The 24,569-nt window shown below is 30.2% G+C and overlaps 1 protein-coding gene across 1 annotated transcript; it reads right to left on the minus strand.

Annotated features, from left to right (window-relative positions):
• Window positions 1-1,041: 1,041 nt before the first annotated feature.
• LOC148304446 (uncharacterized) lies at window positions 1,042-23,884 on the minus strand. Its single transcript, XM_088268289.1, has 2 exons — window positions 23,355-23,884; window positions 1,042-2,014 (listed from the first exon to the last, which is right to left on the minus strand). The coding sequence occupies exons 1-2, from the start codon at window positions 23,373-23,375 to the stop codon at window positions 1,175-1,177; spliced, it is 861 nt and encodes a 286-aa protein (XP_088124415.1). The 5' UTR covers window positions 23,376-23,884; the 3' UTR covers window positions 1,042-1,174.
• Between the last annotated feature and the right edge of the window lie 685 nt (window positions 23,885-24,569).

Raw genomic sequence — 24,569 nt, forward strand, 5'->3', positions numbered from 1 at the left:
TTGGGAAAACGGAACCATCGTATGAAAGATAGGATATTAAAACATATACATATATGAACCTTATAGATGTATTGTACGTCACTTTTTTTCCTTTAAGCAATTTGTAAATGCGGTTTTTCTTAAACTCCCTGTACCCGTTTACCCGTTACTGTGGTTCAGTCTGGTTAAATGAAATAGAAAGAAAATTCCTAAAGTGCGTAATTTCATAATGTTTGTCAATGCAATCGAAAACATTCAAAATGCTAATTGACAGAAGCTGTCAAGTAGCACGCTATCCGCCATGAGCATTGTTTAGTATTGCGTGAGTTGCTGTAACTTTCAAGAGATGGCGTTGCCATTACGGCCAAAATGGTGGTTTTTAAAAATATCCAGAGTAGAAATATATGTGACAGGTATGTTATATGAAAACCCGCGCGAATTCGGATTCAACTTTGTGTCAAAGTTTTAAAGCAATCGGTGTTTAAATATAAGAGATTTAAGATTTTGAACAAATAACTTTTACATTTCATATAGATATACTACATAACATATAATAATAACGTTATACGTATAACATATTATGTAGTGTGAACATAATATGCATAAAGGTATAAATTGCTTGACAATATTCTAAGAAAGCGAAACAATCGTTACAATTTTTTTTTTTAAATAAAATATACAACTTAGTATACCCTAAAAAATGTATTTGATTTTAGTATTTAACTTAATATAAAGATATCCTTTGACTTGACTATCCGTTGTGACTCGATATCATTATATATTAATATTACTCAGTAATATTTATTTATTTTTTTACAATTTTTTTAATAATATTAGTATATAACAACTCACCGAGATTTTTATATCTACCGGTTTCGAGACATACACGTCTCTTTGTCAAGACAATCACTAACACAGCATGCAAACAATACCACCCTTCACCACCATAGCACCATTTACACACTTAATTTGCATGCTGTGTTAGTGATTGACCTGACGAAGAGATGGGTACGTCTCGAAACCGGTAGACATAAAAATCTTGGTGAGTGGTTATATACTAATATTATTAACATTTATGTAAAAAAAAAAAAATAAGTAAGTAAAAATGACTAACTACGAAGTAAATGCTTTAAATATGAATAATATTGAGAATATTACTAAATAAAATTATCCATGAGTTGATTTTTTTTATATTTCACCCAGCGTAAAACCCATGTCCAGCTCCCTGACCCCCAAAGGTCAAACCCACTCCGTACCCACCCACCATATCTCTAAACCTGTCACCGTCATCATCGTCCGAGCGCTGAGCCAGCGCGATCGGATGGTCATCATTCACCTTCTCTTGGCCTTCACCGAGCTCGTTATGGGCGCTTACTGAACCAGGTCTAGTCGCGTGACCTGTCACTATAACGTGACTCGCTACCGGTACCACGGGTACAAAGTGCTCGGGATAATGAGATATGTTATCTTCAGTATTAATAACTGAGTGAGTTACCACTGGGATACTCTTGTTATCCGATGTTATTAAATGAGAGACTTTGGATGTGATTGATGTCTTCTTCGCTCTTGATACTGAAGGTGTTAACCCGTGGATGACGGTTATCGTTTTTGGTATTATAGCGTGGTGGGTGTTTACAGGAACTATGATATGGCTTTCCTTTGGATGATCGTGAGTTTGGTGGACTTCGTGTCCAACCAAATTGATGACAGCTCCATTTGATACGTATGGTCCTCTATGCACGGCTTCTGATTTGATGGCTGATGATGAAATAGCTTCTTGAACTTGGAGTGGAAAGTTTGGCACCAGTTGACGCAGGACTCCATGGGACTCGATGCCAGAATAGAAATGGTTGTCATTGGTGAAGGGTAGTATTCCGAATGCCGCATAACCAATCTTCAGGGGGCTGGGTGATCTCTTGACAATTTTGCTGCTGGTGTGATCAGAAAAATCAGAGAAGACTTCGCGGATAATTTTGAAATCCAGAGGATTTGCGATGCTCTCCGCTATGATGGTCAGTATAATAACTGACGATATCTGAAAAAGAAGCAAATATTTAAAATAATGGTGTTCTGAGCTAAAAAAAAACATGGTTACCTTTTTTATATGGAAGCATGATAATGCTTTGAAAAAAGGAAAATTCCTTTCCAAGAACCAATTTTAAAAATTGGTGTCAAATTACAAATTACGTTATCTGATATTTTATTTCACACGTGTAACAAGCGATCACTTTAGACACGTAACATTCACCAGTTCTACCCATGATTGAAACCACACTACTCAAATTCTTGCACCTCATCCCAACATAGATATATCTAGTGAACTCTCGCACACTGTGTTTCACGTTTGATCAATATACCTAGAAGTTTCAAGAATTTGAGTAGTGGGGTTGCCAATCATGGGTGGAATGTTACACGTGTGTAAAGTGATCACATAACATCACCTATGACATTTGTAAGCCCTGTAAACGCCCAGACTTCCATATTCTTCTCCATCTATGTTGAGATGTCAAAAATAATGTAATGCTTTTTGTGAATAAATGTTCATTAAGGCAGGTAATCCATTTTCGTGTACCATTTCAGAACCGAATGTAATTCCCTACGAGCAGCTGGCATGTACAATACTTGTAGCAGTGGTCTACAACACGCGGACTGCATTATTTATGGTTGTGATAAGAGACACAAGTTCCATTCTTAGTAGAAGTATCAGGGAGGAATGTGCCAGTTTCGACATAAATTACTGCTAACTACTTTGTACCACTGCGAGGACTATTATCTGCATTCTGCATTTGCTTTACCAAACACATGTGTGATATAACTAACGTGTGTTAGTTACATCGCATCAGTAAAATAATGCAAAATATTTTCTGTTGCAATATTATATTGTTAATTGGAGAACAGATTTACCACATGAATTAAAATACATGCGATAAACGAAACCTATGGTATTAATTTTTAAATCAAACACATATTTTTTGAGTCCATTAAGTTGTATTTTACTAACAAAACACATCAAAGAATAAAATTGTGGCAATTTTTTCACCTAGTTATGGCATTTTTAAACGAAGATCAAATGGACTGATGGTTCTTATATAGCAACATAAGGACCGTCAGTCCATTTGATCTTCACATTCGTTAGAAAATGCCATAACTAGGCGAAACAATTGTCACAATATTAATTCTTGATGTGTTTTTGGTAATAAAACACAACTAAGTGGACTCTAAAAATCTGTGTTTGATTAAAAAATTAATACATAAATTTAAATGGAGTTCTACAAATTAAACGCCAAATCAATAAATAAAGAAATCTTTGGTTATTTTACTTGGAACTCGTAAACAAATCTGTTTTGAACAATGAGGGTGAACACTTCTTAAGCTGAAAAATAGCAATTTATAATGCTAAAAATACTTTATATAAAATAAAATAACTACTGTTAAGGTTTTTCAAAAAAAAAAAATACACAGCGACAATCAATGGTTAATCATTTATCAAAGTCCTAATACTCGTTGAACAAATCTGGATTATCTCAAATTATAGGAGATATTTTTCATATTACTTTGTGACATCTAATCAAAGATGAAGAAGAATATGGAAGTCAGCCCCGTTAATGACCAGACTTACATATTCTTCTTCATCTTTGATGAGGTGTCGAAAAATAATATAGAACTGGTATTATTCAACTTTTCTTTGTTCTAATCAAAATCATCTCCGTTTGTTAATTATATTCATTAATAACATTGGCGTCACACTGTTTCCACTTCGATGATCATGGAAGTTTTCTTATTAGCCAATGCCAGATAAGAATAAGGGATAGAATCGAAAGGAAATTTCCGGAAATGAAAAGACTTTTCTCCCTTACAAAATAAACCAGAGTTTCTGAATGCGGTTTTACTATCCAATCTCTGTTTAATAATGAATTTCTATTAGGTATATTACAATAAAAAAAAGATTAATCATCTATAAAAAATATAAAAAAACCAAAGCCGTCCAAATACTGCATGCGATGTTTTAGTATTTTAAATAAATAATTTTAATATAATTCATTGCACACTATAAGTAAATACCTCCCCAGCTAAACGAAAAACATAAAAATTGCCAAAAATACACTACATAAAACCTTCATAGAATCACAAGATCAAAACACAGAAACACATCAAACAAATACCACGTTTTGTCAAAGTAACTTCGAGTTTTTCGCAATAAAGCTCTATGACCTATCGCTATTATCCATAAAATCTTCAATTGACGGCAATATTTACGAATTTACTTTTCATAATTGGATAATGAAAATGTTTACATACGAAACAGATTGCGGCATTTGGCCACGTTATCCATAATTGCACGACTCATAATTGACATACAACTCATAAATAATTTATTTGTCAAGTATTGTTAAATGAGTCATCGCCATACGAAAATCCTGTTGGGACACATTTTTTCAACTCTAAATTGTTGATATGTACGATGAAGTAAATAATATTTTTATGAATGGCACTTTGGCAAAATTCGATATTTTATTAAGTGTTACTCTTACTGTTTAATTTTGTTATAAAGACCATCATTTTTAAAACTATAACATTATTTTTTTATGCCTAACTGCAAAAATTCAACTCAAAAACAAACAAAATCGATATTTCAAAGTCGATCCGGAGACAAAAGATGATATCCGATATACCTACATAAAATTTTGTACGTATCGCAAAACATTTGACACTTTTTTCTTTCTGTGCCCTATAGAAATCGGACAATTTTCTTTCTCTATACCACTGAGGCCCAGCGTATTGTACAAATCTCATATTCTGTTGTCATTTTCAGCGTATTGTACTTATAAGTACATATGAAAACATTGTTACAAAGAAGGACCATTTTGATGCGTATTTATAAAGATGAAAAAGCTAGAATTAGTCGAAATTTCCTGCCGTCGGTATGGCTGTTAAAACAATAGTTCCCACTATGCATCAATCATAACGAATCTGGCATAATGTCTCGAAATACGGCCGTCTTGAAAAAGCGTGGAGTATCGCTCGCAATAAGGGACTAAATTCATTATTTGCAAGTGACAGGGTTTTCATGGCGTAGGCAAATATTGAATTGGCATCCTTAAACGATACTGCGAGCCCGAGAACACGCTTGACAGCTTGATGTCTTCAAAGAGAGAAAAACTGACAAGATACACTTTACTTTTGTTTATCTTCCTATGAATTTAGGTATCAGGGAAAACCAGGGACGGACGAATAAAGTTTTAATCTGAAATAAACTGAAAGTTCAAAGAGTACAGTAAGTGAAGTACGTATTAATATTTGTATTAAATATTAAAATCAACTGTTTTTACAGTCTACTTAATTTAATTTTTACTTTTAAAAATACTGACAGTAGTGTAAAAATGCCATAATAAAGCGAAATTATTGTCACAAATTTAATTTTTAAGTGTTTTAAATAATAAAATATAAGTTAGTAGACTTGTGTTTGATTTTAGTACCTAATACTACAAATTTTACTCCAAATCCATAAATAAACATATTAATACCTTTATCCCATACTTCAGTAATTTAAAATAATATTTATAATGATATTGTTAAAAATATCATCTTCATTTATTTAATTTTATACCATCATACACTTAATTACAAATAACAAATTACAATAATGTGCCCTCGCTGAATTTTCTAGTATAAAATAATAAAAAAAAACAATTGTTTAAGACCACTTATGAGTTAATTAATGTACACGTGACTAGTTTTGAAAACTATGTACATATGTTCTCAATAACAGGTGAACAAACTGTATTGAAATGCAAGACAGGAATCGTTAAATTAGCAATCTATGAAATATAATACAAAGACGAAAAAAACCTATTTTTAGAAGAAACTAAACGAATGCGCAATAATTAAGTGTCGTATAGTTTTAGTATTCCAACTATCCTTTTCACAAAGAAAATGCGTGATGGCATGGACAAAAATGAGTTACGTTTCTTTAAGTGCGGCGCTGTACGAATGAAAAAATTGAATATTCAATATTTGCGTCAGACTTTGCCAGAAAGTCGGCATTGAATAATATCTTAGAAAATCCACAAAAGATTTCGTCGAGGAATGGAAAAGTTTCTAGGAAACTCCTGTGAGTACGCTTTAGAGGAGAAAGTGCTTGTCTTGCAGCGTCTTTCCAGCTCGAAACTGTTTAAGTGAATATTTCTGGAAATGTTTCTAAAGATTTAAAATGTATAAGCACTTTTGTTCTTCAACTCGGTACCTGCCGTGAGAAGCACTTACTACACGCTTAAAGCGGTATTATTTTTCTATTAGGCATTCGATATTCCTTTGACAAAGAAAGTATAGTGTTTCCGCACGCTGACTACAAATATAAAATATCCAGTTTTTCATGTTTAACTCTTATTCCATTTTATTTACTATTTTGGTATATAAAATATATCCTACAATACAATTTCACAGAACGTTTCAGTGTTTCAATAGCTTTCATAACATAATTTATATGTATTTCATAAGAAATAAACGGTAAAAAATAAACCATACAAAAACGAACTATTTTTAAAGAAGTCATTGCCATATTTGACACTTAAACCCACAGGTTTTAGATAAAAGTCGTCAAATATTAATTTCTTTACCATGTTGAATTCATTTCATGTTGTGTCAAGATTTCATACAGGCATCTTTTAATATACATATATGGTATAAATGAAAGGATTTCCTGATTATCATTTATATCGTATAGATTTATATATTAGTTATAAATTTAAAGCTATACGATCCAGAGCATAGTCCTTCTAATTCCTGTCACTAATGAAGGAGTAATGGCACCCTTCATTGGATAAGTAACCATGCTTCAAAGCGTATGTATAATATTATATTAATGTATGCATCACTGCCTACACAGTGAGATTATACCTCAGTGACTAAACCCTCAGGGTAGTTAATTCTAAATATATCAAGCAAACTGTACATAATGCAATGTAGCAATTTCCGTTTAGTTTTTTTTTTATTAAATCCTTTAACATCACAAGATGAAAATTTGGCAAGGTTTTGCTGGTGAATGGAAATAAATAGAGGTGACATGTATAAACAGGTGTATTTATAAAAAATTTAAGATAATGATTAAAGTGTAATGAAAACTAATTAGGGTAAAAATAGTTTTTTTTAAACCAAAAGGTCCCGGAAAAGTAAAAATGTATTTTCAAATATCATTTAAATATTCCTTAAAATACCATATTTTATCATTTTGACGAATTGTATAAATAAAGAAAGTAATTACGTAAGCAGTAACATTTTTTCCTTCAATTGATTATGAAATTTAAAAAAATATATATCCGTGAATAAAGGTGCCTGAACGCCGTTCTACCGCGTTACATGGAAAAAATCCGTTACATTTAATTCTGGGTTTTATTTCTTTCAATAATAACATTTTGAAACCAGATATTTATAAGCATTGTCGCGAAGATATTGATACCTTAAGAAAGTTATCTATAATGTATGTACATATTCACATAGGTGTATCACCGAGAAATGAATCATCTATCGTCTTTATACAAAAGAAGATGGAAGTCTGAGCATCCCAGGACTTACCTGGGCGTGTTGACCCTTTGCACTCGAGACTTTTTGCAGCTTACTTTCAAAATTTTTAAAACAGGAACACACCGAAATGCTAGCAAGGACATTGAGCAACTGGCGGGACAGAATCGTACCTGCATTAATACGCATCCTGTTCATTTATTATTTAAACAACATAACCGTACATAGTGGCGACATATAGTCGCCAACTGATTTACTGGGGAATTTACCATATCGACATATTGTCGCAATTGGACTTTATACACTTGTAACATGACCATTTTACCCATGATTGAAAACCACGCAACACATTTTTTCGGAACTCACTCATATATCATATTATTCAAATACAAATAAAAAAGTAAATCCTAAGCAAATAAACCCAGATTTATGAACAATGATTCGGGCATACCCATAAGGTTGTGAATTATCATTTTTGAATTTTAAACTTTATAAAATTAAACAACTTTGTATTAACCATTTTTTTTTTATTATTAGCACACTTTAACCTACCGGATTCGACAAGAACCTTGTCATCTTTAGGGTTTATGAAATTCTAAAACATTAAAAACATTAACATACTCATAATTAATTACATTCTCTTACCAAAAACATCCACACAAATAGTTTTTGGTAAGGGAATGTAATTAATTATGAGTATTTTAATGTTTTAGAATTTAATAAACCCTGATGATGATAAGGTTGTTGTCGAAACCGGTAGGTTAAAGTGTACTAATAATAAAAAAAAAGTTTACAACATTTTGAGTGTGTTCTAATACTTGTTCACAAAATCTGGATTATCTCCAATTACAGGAGTTGTTTTCATATTATATGATTTTATTAAGTTTATAAAATGTGCCACAAAGTAACATTCAAGAAAATATTAGTTTTACATTATTTTCTCAAATATTTAAAAGCGATTTCTCGAATATATAAAAATGCATCTAGTGCAACACATTTTTCGATTTGTAATGGTATAGCGTATTGTTTAGATTTTTTATAGATGTTTCTCACACGCTAAGTTAACAGTTTACCATTTGGGACGTCACAGGCAACAGGTGGAACCTTATTATTTACAGTATGGCTTTCATGACTGGTGACTTTCGGTTTTCAAGGCAGAATATGTGATGAAATGTAAGAAGTCTACGCGCTGAATACTCACTCACTAATTGAAATAATTAACTCACTTCTCAGAAATATTGTCTTAATTGATGATAGCAGGTACATACTTTTGATATTATCAAACCTGTGAAAACATATACTAATCCGCCTCCATTGTGTAATAGTCAGCACGCTCGGCTACCGTACTGGAGGTCCCGGGTTCGATTCCCAGGGGGAGTTTTTTTCACTCTAATATTTATTTGATATTACCCTAGGCCTGGTACCCGAAGTAGAGGGCTGATTACCTTGCCTTCATATGTAAACGATCAAGATAACATTGTTTTTATATGATGCAGTGCCCTGTGTACCAACAGTTGCGGATGAGGGTTCGAAATGAATGAATGAATCTTCCGATAGGGTGACTAATTTTGCGTCATCCTGTATAAACAGAACGCACCTAACATACGTACTGTTGTAGACGATTAAATGCGTTGTTGGAATTTTAAACACTTCACCGAATCAAATATAAAATTTCAAGCTATTCACGGAATTTCATACAAAAGCTAATTTTGAAACATCCTTGTGTGACATTGATGCTTGGCAAAATACAAAGCAAACGTGGATTAAGACAGGTAGCGAGTAATCCACGACATTAAACTAACGCAGAATATTTTGTATTGCGCACTTGTATTTTCGTTTGCGTCAGACAATTGTATTTTAACCTCATACACGGAATATAAATTGAAATGGGAATTAAGTTGGCAGTGAAATAGTTATCACGTACATATTGTATATCAGAGGTTGACAACTTTCGTTTCCTTCAACGCAAGAGAAATAAATCACCTAAGTAAAAGATAAATTACGAAAAATGTGTAACATCAAACATAACATATGAATTAGATATAACTATCAATATTGAAATCAAACACTGATTTTTATCTACTAAAATGTTTGTTTTTTTATAAAAAATCTGTGACAATCGTCTCGCCTTGTTATGTCATTTTCAAAGTAATGCGTTTCAGATATTTGTTTAAATACCTTAAAAAGGCGACACAATTATATTTTTATGTTTCAATAATAAAATAAAGATTTAGGTAGACTCTTATATGTGTTTAATTTGAATATCTAAATCATAAATATGGAGTTTTACAAAATAAACTCCAAGTCAACTCAAAATACTTGTCTAAATACTGGTTCACATGGTTAAATACCCGTAAATGCCCAGACATACAATTTCTTACATCTTTGTTGAGATGTTAAAAATAATGTGAATTGGAAATAATTTGTTTATTTTTATGACACTGATGCCTTTTTAATGATAAAAGGAACTGAGTTGTTCTAGAAAGAACCTTCCCTAAATAGTATTTGAGACACAGTAAATAGAATTTTGGGAATGCAATGAATTTAAGGCGTGCAATGGACTTAGGTGTAACAAACGAGGAAATACGGAGTAGGACTTGGGTGTAACAAATGAAAAAATATGGAGTTGGACTCTGAAACCTATGGTCACAACTGTCGTCAAGGAAAAACCATTAAGTTGGCTGGACCATTTACTTTGTATGTCTGCCGAGAGCTTTAATCAAGCTTGCCTCTTTTACAAGCCATCAGGTCTATGAACACACTGTCACTTTATGTGCAATCTTCGCTTCTTAGTTGCAAACATCATGAATTTTTGACATAACCTTCATAAAAGATCTACATTTTTAACAATGTTTTTTTGTTGATAAATAGTGCCAGTAAAAATTAGCAAATTAATTCTTGATTATTAAATTATTCTTCTAGTGACGTTGTTACTAAACATTCGTATGACATGGAAATACAACGGGAATAAATAAGATACTTTATAAAAAAAATATTTTTTTAGAAGACGTACTTAATAGTAACATTCTTTGGATTTAGAAGATCATGTACATATTTCTAATGAAAAAAAATGTACATTGGGAAGGTACTGTGAAACAGGCAGCGCAGGAAAGGCGCAAACATTGTTTCTTTTTCCAGGAACAGTCATTTTGCCATCGTAATTTTTACGATAGTCTAGTACCCAGGGTTAACAAAAGTTCCTTTTTCTGTGTGACAAACATTGTATTAATGTATGTGGTATATACGTTGCTTAGTTATTGTACGTTTTGCATGGTACAGTGGAGTAAAGATAGTAATTAGTGACAGAATGGGTGATGTGAGTAGTATGTACAACATGAACACAAATTAAAAAATTAATTCAAAAGAGAAACCCTCGAATAAGAGAAGCTTGTATGAAAAATGTGCACATTAGGATGATGTTACGCACAATTATTCACCCCAAGGGTATCATAAAAGAATGATGGAAAAATAACAGATCCGTGTACCCCGCTCTAACGTATCATTTTGACGTCCTTCTCGTTTTAAACACTGGTTGTCAATCTCTGTTTTAGTAACTTTAGTATAAATGACTGCATGAATCACATTCTATAAAAAATATACGTTTGAGGAAAAACTATCGAGGATTCCAATCACGATTTGATTAGCATGTGAGTCATAACATAATATTTATGTTTCAAATCCTAAATATTCATGTCTCTGTTAATTTAAATGCTTTTTAATTTTCATATACGTGCCAAAAACCAGTCGAAGTATTTTGGGTAAAATATGCGTGTTTACTTTTTTCAAATTATACTAGAATGACAGGAAAATATTGTGGTTCAAAGTTGTATTTGATTGTGACATTAACCTTCTCAGATATTAAGTATCGTTGATCTAAGAATGTGGTACAAGTCAAGGTTCAATCGAGTCCATATGAATGGACTCACATGGTAAAAATATCGACAAAATATTTGTTTGTATAAAAAATATTTAGACCATTTCCTTGTTTTGTTAATTGATTAACTTCGTGGAATAACATGATGGTTCAAATATTATAATAAAACGCTTGTATATGTGTTTTATTATTATAAAACTATTTTAAAGTTTATTAATGTAAACACGGAAAGTTTCGAGAACTACAGATGTTCTCATCTTCAGGTGAATATGCAAACTGCATTATTGTTTTTTTTTTATCTGTTGATGAGATATATTATATTAACATCTCAATGAACATAAAGAAGAATATAGAAGTCAGGGTATTTACAGAGCTTTTGATCGGTCATAGGCTGGTCAAGTAAATACCCAGACTTTCATATTCTTCTTCATCTATGTTGAGATGTCAAAATGTAAGAACAAATTATTCTAAACAGTAAAATGAACCAATGCACCTGTATAATGTGCGTATGTATTGCACATATTATCTACGCTCTTATACAGACAAAAACAAATAAAAAAAATATATTTATGTAACCTTTATTATGGAAAGTAGCTAGCTGTATATTCTATAATATATGCCATAATTCTTTGATACTTTTTGTTTTTGTTTTTATTTTTAAATGAAAAATTTATGTTCGCATTTTAATATAAATACGAACATTTAATGGCATCTAATTTTTGTAGGCAAAAGTGGCTCGCTAGTGGGCTCAAACCCAGAAACTCTGATTCAGTCATATATAGTTTAACTCTCAAATGAAATTAAAGTAATCAAAATTCAAGTCAGTTAATTGAAGCTGAACTAAAGATGTTTTACGATAGATACATAAGAGCGTCTGCAGAATACTAAAGATTTGCGGTCAATATTTGACGTTTAACGTTTTAACCAGTCAATATATCGTGCTAACGTCAGCATTCAATTGTTTTTATACCATACACATATCGACTCAACTCGATAGGAATAACCCAAAGTAAATACCCATAATAATTTATTGTAATTATTTAAATGGGCGATTATTATATTTATCACGATTTTGATAACACATCCTGGTATATACAGAGGTACAGATATGTTATATTCCTTTTGTATATTATATTAAGAAAACATTTTTTCATAAAAAATTTTTTTTATATAGTTTTATATATGTATTACATATACTAATTTCTTCTCACCCATATACACACCCAACGGTCATAGGGCAATGCATCGTATTGACGAAGTGTTATCCTAATCGTTACTTATATGAAGGCAAGATGATCACTCCTGCGCTTAAGGAACAACTCCAGTGTAATATTTAATAAGTATTGGAGTCTAAAATCGCTATTATTTATTTTCACCCCCCCCCCCTGGGAATCGAACCTTGGACCTCCAGCACGGCAGCCAAACGCGCTGACCATTACACTGGTTTGATTACCAGATGGGTTGAAATAAATTATTTTAATGTTACGCTGAAGCCCAGGGATTACCTTTTCTTCATGTATTTAAGGATCAAGATAATAAAGCTCATATACGATGCAGTGCCCTATGTGCCATTGAATGTAAAAAGGGTAAGAATATTTATTTTAAAGTTATCCATAAAAAATATATTCGCATATTCCGCAAAAAAACTAGAACTTCTGACTAGGTTTTCTTTCTTGCTTCAATCTGTCCTTAAACTAATATGGAAATTTTAATTTAAATATGCGATTTTCCACGGAAATCATAACGTAAAGAAGTAACTATCATTTAGTAAAGTCAATTAAATTCCTTTACAATATTGTATTATTACTGAGGTTTCAAATATTTTATAATTTTCTTCATTTACTTATGGTTCTCAAACAATTATCTATTTAAAAAAAAACATACAACATAAAATATAAGACGTGTCAAGTTAAGATTTTTTTCTAAATTATTCGAGAAAATAACAAGCGTAAATGTAGAGGAAATGGTAGTTTTTTTTTTAAATATAATAATAATTATAATAAATCCCTTACCACACCCCAATGGTGCATAGGGCACTGCTTCATATAAACGCAGTATTATCTCGATCGATTACACATGAAGGGAAGGTGATCAGCCCTCCACTTCAGGTACCAGTCCAGTGTAATATTGAATAAATATAAGAGTGAAAAAATCACATATTTTTATTTAACCCCCCTGGGAATCGAACCTGGGACCTCCAAAATGGTAGGCGAGCATGCTGACCATTACACTACGGAGGCGGAAAAAATTAAAAATTTTAAATATAAAAGTATAAAGTACATAAAAAGGCGATTAGTGTACTAGGCATGAATAGCAAACAAATAAAATAAGGACAAGACATATTCGAGAAATCAATATTTGTATAATGTTGACATTTCGGAGTTACTGCAGATTATCTTTAACGCTCATCGAAAAGTTCGAAAAATACTAAAAATGCATCGAAAATTCTAGAGCGGGTGAGAATTTTTAGGAAAATAAAATGTAAAGACAGGGCTTTTACAAAAGTGTATTTTTAACCTGCCTGATAGATGTGGGAGGAGTGAAAACGTGATATACTGTTGCACCGATGAATATTTTCAAATTGGAGATTTTACGTGATATTTATCCGAGTAGAACTAACTTTATATTGGAAATAGTTTGACGTTTTGAAAGACATTTACATACGTATATTCTCGGCTCCACATTTATAACTGCTATAATTTTCTATATTTTAACCAGAAACATTTATAAAACCGATGTTTTATATTATTTTCCGCCTAAATAGTGTGATGGTTAGGGCGTTATGCTGCTGAGCTGGAGGTCTTGGGCTCGATTCACGGTGAAGTTGAAATTATTTTTTATTATTCATCCAAAATCAAATCTTTCTTCACACCCTTCAAGCACTACGTTGTTAAAACATAATTTTATCTTGATCTTTAAACACATAAAGGATGGTGATAATTCCTGAGCTTCTACATACTACCAATCTAGAGGGATATTAAATTAATATATGTATGTAAAACGGGTATAGCAATTTATAGCATAAATATTTTTGTATAAAAAGTGTATGTTTGTGTATATTTATGTACATTAAAAAATAACTAATGAATTTAATTAACCGCGAGAAAAGTTGAATTAATATTTATTATTTACAAAAAATCAACGACATTACAAAGTCATTTTTTGTTTTGCTTTGAAAAAAATTATAATTTTCTTTTATTTTTCATTTGACAAATATTGTATAGCATGCAGTATGTGTGAAACGAGCAATCATAATTGCTTAAAACTACAGTTTTTTTAGCAAATGGAAGCCTCAAGGAAAAATCTTACGAATAATATTTAATCACTTGAAACCGTTTTAATAATAATATTCAATTCCAAAATATTTTCTAACCCATAAATGAATTATATTATCCAAGAATATAGGTTTATTTTGCTATAAAGAAAAATATAGTACTTAGTTATAATATTGTATAAATTATTGATATTTGATGCATGTTATAAACCAAATACATACATACATAGGTCTGCTAGCGGAAAATTATGTGTGACTCAACACGAAAATATTTTCTACCTCCTATAGGTGTAATTTTTTAAATGAATAAAACTACAAGTAATTAACTAATCGCCTTTATTCCCTATATAATGAGATAAACGAGACAGAATGCTATGCTAACACAAACATTCAATTTTGATTTTAGAAATCGTCCAAATATATTTTATAAATGTATATTTTAACATTTCATTATTTGGCGTAAAAGATAATTTATTCACTCTTTAATGCGTACCACTAAAATAATATACAAGCTGTACCGAGCCATGCATTGCTGTGATTCAGCCTGGTTAAAAAAAAGAAAGAAAAAAGAAAGGGATGTCACACATTTCTAAATGTTTAATTTCACATTTTTGTTTTTAAATTTTGTATTGTAGATAATATAATAATATACGTAAAAATATTATTAATGATCACATTTGGTGTGGTCATAAGAATGTTATCATAAAAATTATGTTTATAATTTGTAAAAGTCACACTAAAAGCTTTGCAAGTAAAACTACAAAAATGTTAATCTGCCGTTAAACAACTTTTACCACTAAATTTTCTACAAGACTTGAATTTTATTATTTGAGTAGCCTATTAAAGTATACAACGCATGTACATTATTAGCATTTTTATTTCAAGTCATATTTCATATTTTCAATGTATTATACGAGTACATACAATATATATATTTACGTCTATCAGTAAATATTTTATATGTGTATATGTATGCACATTTTAATACACTTTATTTCATATAAGCGAAGTATTTATTTTATATTCTAGCTTTGCCCGGCCGCGCGTTGCTGTGCCTTTGTCTGATCAAATGGAAAAGAAAGAAAAGAGAATGCACACAATTTGAATGTGTTTCATTTCACAATGCTTGTGAAGCAATACAAATGTAAAAATATCTCATTAATTGTTTCGGCATTCACTTTGTGGTAAAATCTATCCATTTTTAATTAATGTTTTACTTAGTAAATACCACTATTTACTTACACTATTTACAATAGTGGTATTTACTAAGTAAAACATTATTTAAAAATAATGAAATCTATTAAATAACAATGCAATCGAAAACAATACAAATGCTAAACGATATCAGCTGTCAATAAGCACGCTGTCCGCTATGAGTAATGTTTAGTTTAGTGTGTGTTGATGTAACGTTCAACAGATGTCGCTACCATTGCGGTAAAAAATGCTGTTAAAAAATATTTTGTTTTCTGTCCTAAGTTAAAACACTAGTCACAATGATTAAAATACGCACGTTTTCAAATGCAATGTTTTGTCTAAAATTCAAAGCAATCGAAAATTTACATTTTTATTGACATAGATCAACGTATACATTTTTCTATGTGCAGGTATATGAATATCTCTTTGTATTTTAAAATTAGAAATAGAAAATCAACTTTGGAAAAACGATCCGAAAAATAGGTGTTGGTAACCGATTTATCTCGTAACTGGAAAATTAAATACGTTATAATACATTTTTCTACATAATTTTCTTCTCTTTTTCCTTTCCATTTAACAGTAATGTCCTTCACCTGGAACTTCTTCACTTTTGTCGTCAGAATCCCATCTATTATTCTCCTATTTCTAAGAATCTGGACCACAGGGCTATTCACTCGTTCATATAATTAATGATACATCTACCACCTTGTCGATTCAATTTAGTGACGTTTTGCACCATCTTAGTATGGATAAGTAAAAAAGAGAAAATATATTCCAACCTGTTTCACTAAAAGATCCCAAAAAATTTTATAATCAGAATCGATTTTTCAGATTTCCTTGAACGAATTTTATTAATATACAATTCCGTTTATGAAGCATATTCCATATATCCCAAGCTTTTACGTTCAGAATATTGAATACAGGGTTACCAAACATAAAATCAATCAATGTATGTTTTTGTAATATTCAATTGTGATACTTTATTTATTGTTTCGGCATTAACTTTGTGGTAAGACATGTTACAATGATTAAAGAAAACACTTCGTTTTTTACCACTTGAGTTTTATTATTGACTACATGTTTCAGAAGTTAAACTTCCATCATTCAGGTCTGTATAGTAACTGCAGTTATATAGTATAGTAATACCATTCAAACATCAGGGCATAAATGTTTTGTTTCTGAAACAAATTTGCCCTTGAAAAGCTCACATATAAAAGCTTTCATCCCTGATAGTTGATAATCTATACTATGTACCTACTCTTTGTACAAACCGATCCAATCTGCGATACTAAGGGTGTATTTCTTGGATAGTATAATGATAGTAAAGGACATCTTTAGAGCAAAGGACCTTTTCCGCATATTCTTATATCCAAAACGGATTTTCTTCCCTCGTAAAATCTCCATATTTAGTGGAAATTATTTTTTTATCTTCCGTCCTTATCAGGTTCGCAGAAAAAATATGTCACTGATATTCTGTATCTCTTTCTTCGCTATTGGAGCGAGAAACCGCAAAATGGACGATAAAATATTTTAGTACCTACTTTACAAAGACAAAGTATTATTACTTCATCGGTAATATTATTTTTTAGGTATGGTAGCTTTAAATGAAATTTAATTCAATTATTCCTAACCATAATCAGTAATAATATACATTATAACTGAGTAAGGTTAAGAATAATTGAGCTTATTACCATATATTTAAGCTAATAACGTAGTAAAGTTCAAAGGTGTCTCAACTTGATATGAAACATGTATCGTTCTTCTCTTTTTATGAAAAGAGATGGAGTAGTGAGCATCCCAAGGCTTACGACCTGACATTTGGCTGGCTAAAGCGATCATTTTATACATTTGTGTAACGTTCGCCATTCTGCCCATTATTTAACATCCACATTACATTCATTCTTTGAACCTGTATTTTTGCAATGGTCTTAGATATTTTCGCATACAGGTAAGGTTTTTTAATTATTTGTGAAGTATGGCTGATTATTGCGCTATCAATTGAGGAATTGATGAAGAATTTATTTAGCTCATTCCTTCCTTTAGCAATAGTTCTTGCATATTTTAGATTTTTGTATTTATTTAATGTAAACGCTTTAATTTTTATAGATTATAATGTATGTGTTAATTGAAAATAAAAAAACTGAAAATAAATTGAAATTGAATTCCTTAGAAAAATGTAAGAATTATAGATCTCTTTTATTAGACACTTTTACGGTTGACTACTCATCCATAGGGTGAATAATCCAGCATCCGATATAATATAGAGTAAAATAACAAGTATATATTTTTTCCACATAAATTTTATTTAACGAGCAACCCGGTTTCATCGTGATCGACATCACCAATCTGATAAAATAACCAAATTAACTAGCTGCCTGACATATATAAAATAGAACCCATTCGGGGATCCAAAATGATTGATCTGAAATAATACTTTATGGAAAGATATACCATATATGTAGTGATTAGTCATATTTTCTTATTTTGTTTTAACTTAGGTTTTTTATATTTTCTCATTTGTTATATTTTCTCATTTGTTTATTTTAAATATGCTTCTTACCTTATGTTTTTCTCATTTATTTCTTTCAAATATGCTCTTATGCCTATTTTTTTACCTGATTATTGTTTTTATATTTTGACATGTATTAGTATTGTTTTTTTTTTAACTGTCACTTTATTATTTGTGTTCCAGTTTTGTTAACCTTAATCCCATGTCCCAAAATGAAAAATAGAAATTACTCATCGGGAATACTACAATATATGTTTATATGACTTATATATGTAATATGTTTTGAAAACAAAAATAAAATAAAAAAAAATGATCTTTAAAATGCAGTTCCACTAAGACAAAACACACAAACAGCACAAAACTTAAATCCGCTATAAAAAATAACATTTATATTGTTTTAAAATAAAAGCTGAATGAAAAAACCTATGACTATTTTAAACATAATTCAATGTAATAATGATACATTAATATTTTAACCCCGTATTTCTGAGGAATTCTCAAGCATATTAACATATCGTAATATTACAGAATGATGTCCTCAAAGGCTAAATGAAATTGTCAAAGTCACATGACAAATTTTGACGTTCATATTTCGCGCGAGATCGTGAGATATCCTTTTACGGTTATTAATTATCATGCATTATAATTACGTCTACAATGAACTTGACTTAGTATAATCTGATAATAGTACAGTATAGTATTAGTATAGTCTGACAGAGTGACACCACGAGTCAACTGACATGGTTTGTCTCACAAGCTTAAATGTTATTATTAGCGTAATATTTTCTTCGGCGTATTGATATGTTCGAGCTTACAAAACCAGTGAAAAGTTTGATCATGTAACGAAAACTGCAAAATGTTGATACTAAATAACTAAAAAACCGTCATGCCGCTTCCCGGAGGGGTAGGCCAAGGTAATAGAACGCCATACCACCCCATACATGGCATTTTAAAACCGCCACACAATTCGATTTGTTTTTTTTTTACCTATCTGGAATCAGAAGAAGTTTGAAAGTATTGTCAAATAATTTGTTTAAACATTTTAGCATATTTTCTTTATTTTTTCAAATTGAATAAATAGCTCGGAAAACCTAATTTTTACAACTTTTTCCGTAGGTAGGATATTTATTATAAGAATTCTAGATTTTATTCCAAAACTCCATATCCATATAATTTTCAACTTAAATGCGAAAGAAATCCAACAACAATGCACATAAACATATAAATATTTAGGTGTAGTAGGATGTCCACTAATAGGCAGAATGAACTTTACACAAGTGTATAAAGTGATCACATAAGTCAGCTTAATGATAAGTTGTAAGCCCTGAGATCCTCAAATTTCCATAATCCTTCGTATAAAAAACTATACATGTTTTATCTTACTTTGAGACACCGATATTACAACATGCATTTAAAAATGCATATTTTATAAAAGGTATCTCAAATTAAAATAATTTGATATGCATTGAAAAAACATTTCGCAAGTATGCCGATCATAAAGAGCTTAATATTATTATTTGGTGTAAAGCACGTGATTTGAGTGTTGGTACGCATTTATACACGTCTTCATTCATTGGTAGCAATAAATAAGTTCTTTACGCAACAAAAGTTTGAAAGCTGTACTCGCTTTTCACTGACCGCTTCAACCTGTTTTGTCCATTACTAAAGCTTTACAGGCTGAAATTTAAGGTTAAGTCTGTACTTATTTACTTTGTTTATCCTTGCAGGCGTATTTTAAAAACCCAAAAGCTAAATTGTGAGTGTTTTATTGAGTATAATAAAATGTTGAAACATCACAAGCAGTGTTATTCTTTTAAATATAATATTTAATATAATCTAATATGGTATTTTTTTGTTCCCCCACAAAGCATATTAATGCAAGCTATCTTGAATGCTTATAAAAAAAACATATAACAAAATAAATATAGAAATTTCGAAATTTGCTTCTTTTTCTTCTTTCATAAAATAGGGCACAGAAAACTTTTAACTGACGCAGTTTTATCTCAATTGTTACTCGTATGTAGGCAAAGTGATCAATCGTTTGTTTTGGTACTAGTCCAAGGTAATATTAAGAATAAAATTTTTAGAAAAAATCTATTTATTTCAAAAAAATTATTTGCTTTGTTTTAAAATTCTAACTTCAGATTTAAATTATAATATCTGCCTATTATTACGACTCCTAACGTGATCACATTTGAGAATTGGAATTGAAAATTCATGCCGAATTTTCCTCGATCTTCCTTTGCTTTTATCACATACTACATTCGCCCCATAAATTTGTTAAACGGTTCTTTATTCACTCATTCGGTTCATATGCATTTCAATACACTATTCTTAATTTTGTTGATAATGCTTATCTCAGCCTTGTATTATTTCCTTATTTCACCATTCGCACATCTATCATACATCGTTTTGTCGCACATTATTCTAAGAAAACGCATTTCGATTGCATTCAGTCTACTTTCATCCTTCTTTTATATGTGAACATTATGCTTTTTTCCGCAAATTTGAAATATTTGAAATTCATTTAAAATCCTTTTTTATTTTATCAGATTATGGCCTTGATTTTAACAACAACAAAAAATACAGACGAGTATCATTGAGTTATTTTTATATCCTGGATTTTATGTATTTTTTTTTTTAAATATGTGTGTATTATGATACAAATAATATAACACAAGAAGGTGAGCGTTTCTGAATTGTGTGAAAAATGGTAGCACAATTGTTAAAATTAATGATAATTATAGTCTGGGTTTTGATTATATATTGTGTAGGTAGCAACTCATCCATTTCAGTGATTAATGTGGGAAAATAAAAATAAAAGTAGTCTTTTAGAATAAATTATTTAAATAATCTAGTATCCCCATACAAGCGCAAATCTAAACATTTATGAACAATTCGTATATTTCTGGTAGTAAACTTAAAATTTTATAGTATTATACTATTTTTACTTTTACAAATTTTGTCAATCAATATTACACAATTTTATTCTAATCTTTATTTTTTCAAACATATTACATAAATAAGTCATACATATAATATTCCCAATGAGTATTTTCTATTTCTCATTTTGGGACATGGGATTAAGGTTAACAAGACTGGAACACAAATAATAAAGTTACAAAAAAGATTTTTTTTAAATAACCAAAACTAATACATGGCAAAATATAAAAACAATAAATGGGTATGATAAATAGGCATAAGAAGCATATTGTAAATAAATAAATGAGAAAAACATAAGGTAAGAAGCATATTTAAAATAAACAAATAAGAAAATATAAAAAAATTAGAAAATATACCGAATGAGAAATTATAAAAAAAAAAATTGGTAAAAACAAAATTTTAAAAAATGACTAATCACTACATATATATTTTTCCATAAAGAATTTTTTCAGATCATTTATTTTGGATTCTCGAATGGGTTCTATTTTATATTTGTCAGGCAGCTGGTTAATTTGGGAATAGGCAATATATTTTAAGGACCTTACTCCAAATTTAGTAGTGTTTATCGGCTCCGCATGTATTTTGTTATGTCCTCGTGTATTATGATTATGAATTTCTTAGTTCAAAATCGGTATGGTGTTGCTGTGAGTCGTTTTAAACATTATTTAAAGCATTGTATTTGTAATCTCATAGGTTGGTATAATGTCAAAAGGTATTATGTTAGTTCTCAAATAAAATCTCTTTCCTTTTTACTTATTTTTCATGGCACACATATTTAAAAAAAAAATCAAAAACATGTCCTCATTGGATTTTCCCTAGCCGAAGGCACATTTCACAATACTTTTTTTTAAATTAAATCATGTGATTAATAATTTGTCAATCGAGAGTCATGTAATTATGGATGTCATGGTCGAGTAAAACAATATTTTTCAATTACCTACTACCCACCTCCATTATCCATTCATTAATAGCTGTTTTGTAGAAAGTTTCGTAATTTAATGACTTTTAGGATAGTGGAAGCAGGTTATGCAGCTTTAACATCAAAATAAATTAACTGAAAAAAAAATATTGAAAGATATTTATGTTTAACCATTATATTTTCTCATTTGTTTCCTTTAAATATGCTTCTTACCTTATGTTATTTTTTATATGCCTATTTACCGTATCCGTTCGTTGTTTTTATTTTTAATTTTATCGTGCTAGTTTTGTTCATTTTTTATTATTATATATGTTTCAGTCTTGTCAACCCAAAATGATAAATGGAAATCACTCGTCGGAAATATTATATATGTGACTTCAATAAATGAATAAATCTAACTTCTACTACTAATACCATCACGCCGTTTCGCTGCAGGAGTAGGCAAAAAGGATGGAAGTGTATGTCAGGACACTCTTCTGTCCTGACATACACTTCCATCTTTTTTGCACACTCCTACATCGCCTCCTTGACATCCAAACATCTAGTCATACATGCCCTCCGACTACGCAGACTTTTGACACCACCAGAACTTAGGTTCTGATTGATTAGATCGTGCCAAGTCTTTTTCGGTCATCCTCGTTCTGTTTTCCCGCTCACATTCGCCACATATATTTTCTTAGTCATTCTCTCGTTACCCATTCGCTCCACATGTCCATACCACCATAAGTATGTTTTTAAATAAATCAATATAAATGTCTAATATATTTTTAAATAAATAAATGTTTAATATCGTACGTTAGTTTTTTTGACCAAATGCGCTTTTGGTATTTGATTTATTATGTGTGATATGATTCTCTGTTTTTGATCTTATGCTGGTTTTCAAATAATGAGTTCTGATAGGAGATGTTTTTTTGTGATTTGTGTAAGTAATTCTTAAATGCATATAATATAAGGATTGTTTTAGAATATAGTTATTTGACTGTCATGAGCTGTAATTTGTTGTATGTGGATATCTGATGTAATACAATCCCTATTTTGTTCTGAATAAATCAGTTATTAAACAAGAAAAACTAAATCAAAATTATTATAATAACTCATCAAGAACTTTTGTAATATAATAATTATCAACTCCTTCGTTACTCACCGTGTTAAATCTGTCGATCATTTTAATAATTCGATTTGAACTTCAAACAATATGAAGTTTAGTGTTGTTTCATCACGTTAAATTGTTTTTGAACTAGGATCACTTTGTTTGTACGAAAATAACAGTTATTCGATATTTTGTGTCAAATATCATTCAAAATACATCCACTAACATCACTACTATTGCCTTCACTGATCTCTGTAGTGATTCAAACCGAAAACAATATGATTAAAATAATCAACTGAAAAATGTTACGACTATAGAGGCTGAGTTTTTTCACAACAATGTCTATAATTTCATACAAATTGAACACGAATTTCAACTAAATGATCATTTAACGAATCACACGTTCACAAATTGTATACGATTTCCGTGAAAAGCGTTCGCGAAATTCAGTTCCAAAACGTAACTTTTCGCTGTTTATTTGTATTGCAGCATTAGTTTTAATTCCATTTGACAAGTGCGTGAACATGGAACAAATTGGCGGGTAATTTGACGGTGGATCAAGCGTGACGAGCGCCAAGTTAAACTCTCTGATGAATACTGTTGATGATTTAAAATTTTAAATAAAGTTGCATAACAAATTTACGCGCCATTGAATGAGTGAGCGGGGTAAAGCGTTATCTGCCTATACGTGTGTTCTGTTCGCCTGGTGTGTAAAACCAGTTTGTATTCGAATTTGGTATAAATAAATAAACTTGATTGCACCTACATTTCAAGTGTCATGTGATTATGTGAAATCAAAACATTAATTATATATAATGCAAAATATCATTATTGATTTTACATACATTAACCTTCTTCTAATAATATATTTAAAGTAGGTTACGTACTTTTTTTGGTATCTTCATATATGATGAAATATTTTCAAGCGGTTCTGCAGCAAGAATGCGAAATCTTTCTTTAAAATGATACAAGTTGAAGAATTCTCCACTTCTAAACATTTTGTTATATTTTTAATTAGTACATACCATTTTATTATGTTTTTGTTAAATTTTATTTAAGGATGATATTTTTTTAATTATTACAATACGAGTATGTCGTAATTTTTTAATTTATGTATATATATATATATATATATACATATATATATATATATATATATATATATATATATATATATATATATATATATATATATATATATATATATATATATATATATATACATATATATATATATATAAATATATATATATATATATATATATATAT

Source organism: Brachycentrus maculatus, unplaced genomic scaffold (genome assembly GCF_059751285.1).
Source record: "Brachycentrus maculatus isolate JH-2025_06_01 unplaced genomic scaffold, ASM5975128v1 h1tg000316l, whole genome shotgun sequence".
NCBI classification, from domain to species: domain Eukaryota; kingdom Metazoa; phylum Arthropoda; class Insecta; order Trichoptera; family Brachycentridae; genus Brachycentrus; species Brachycentrus maculatus.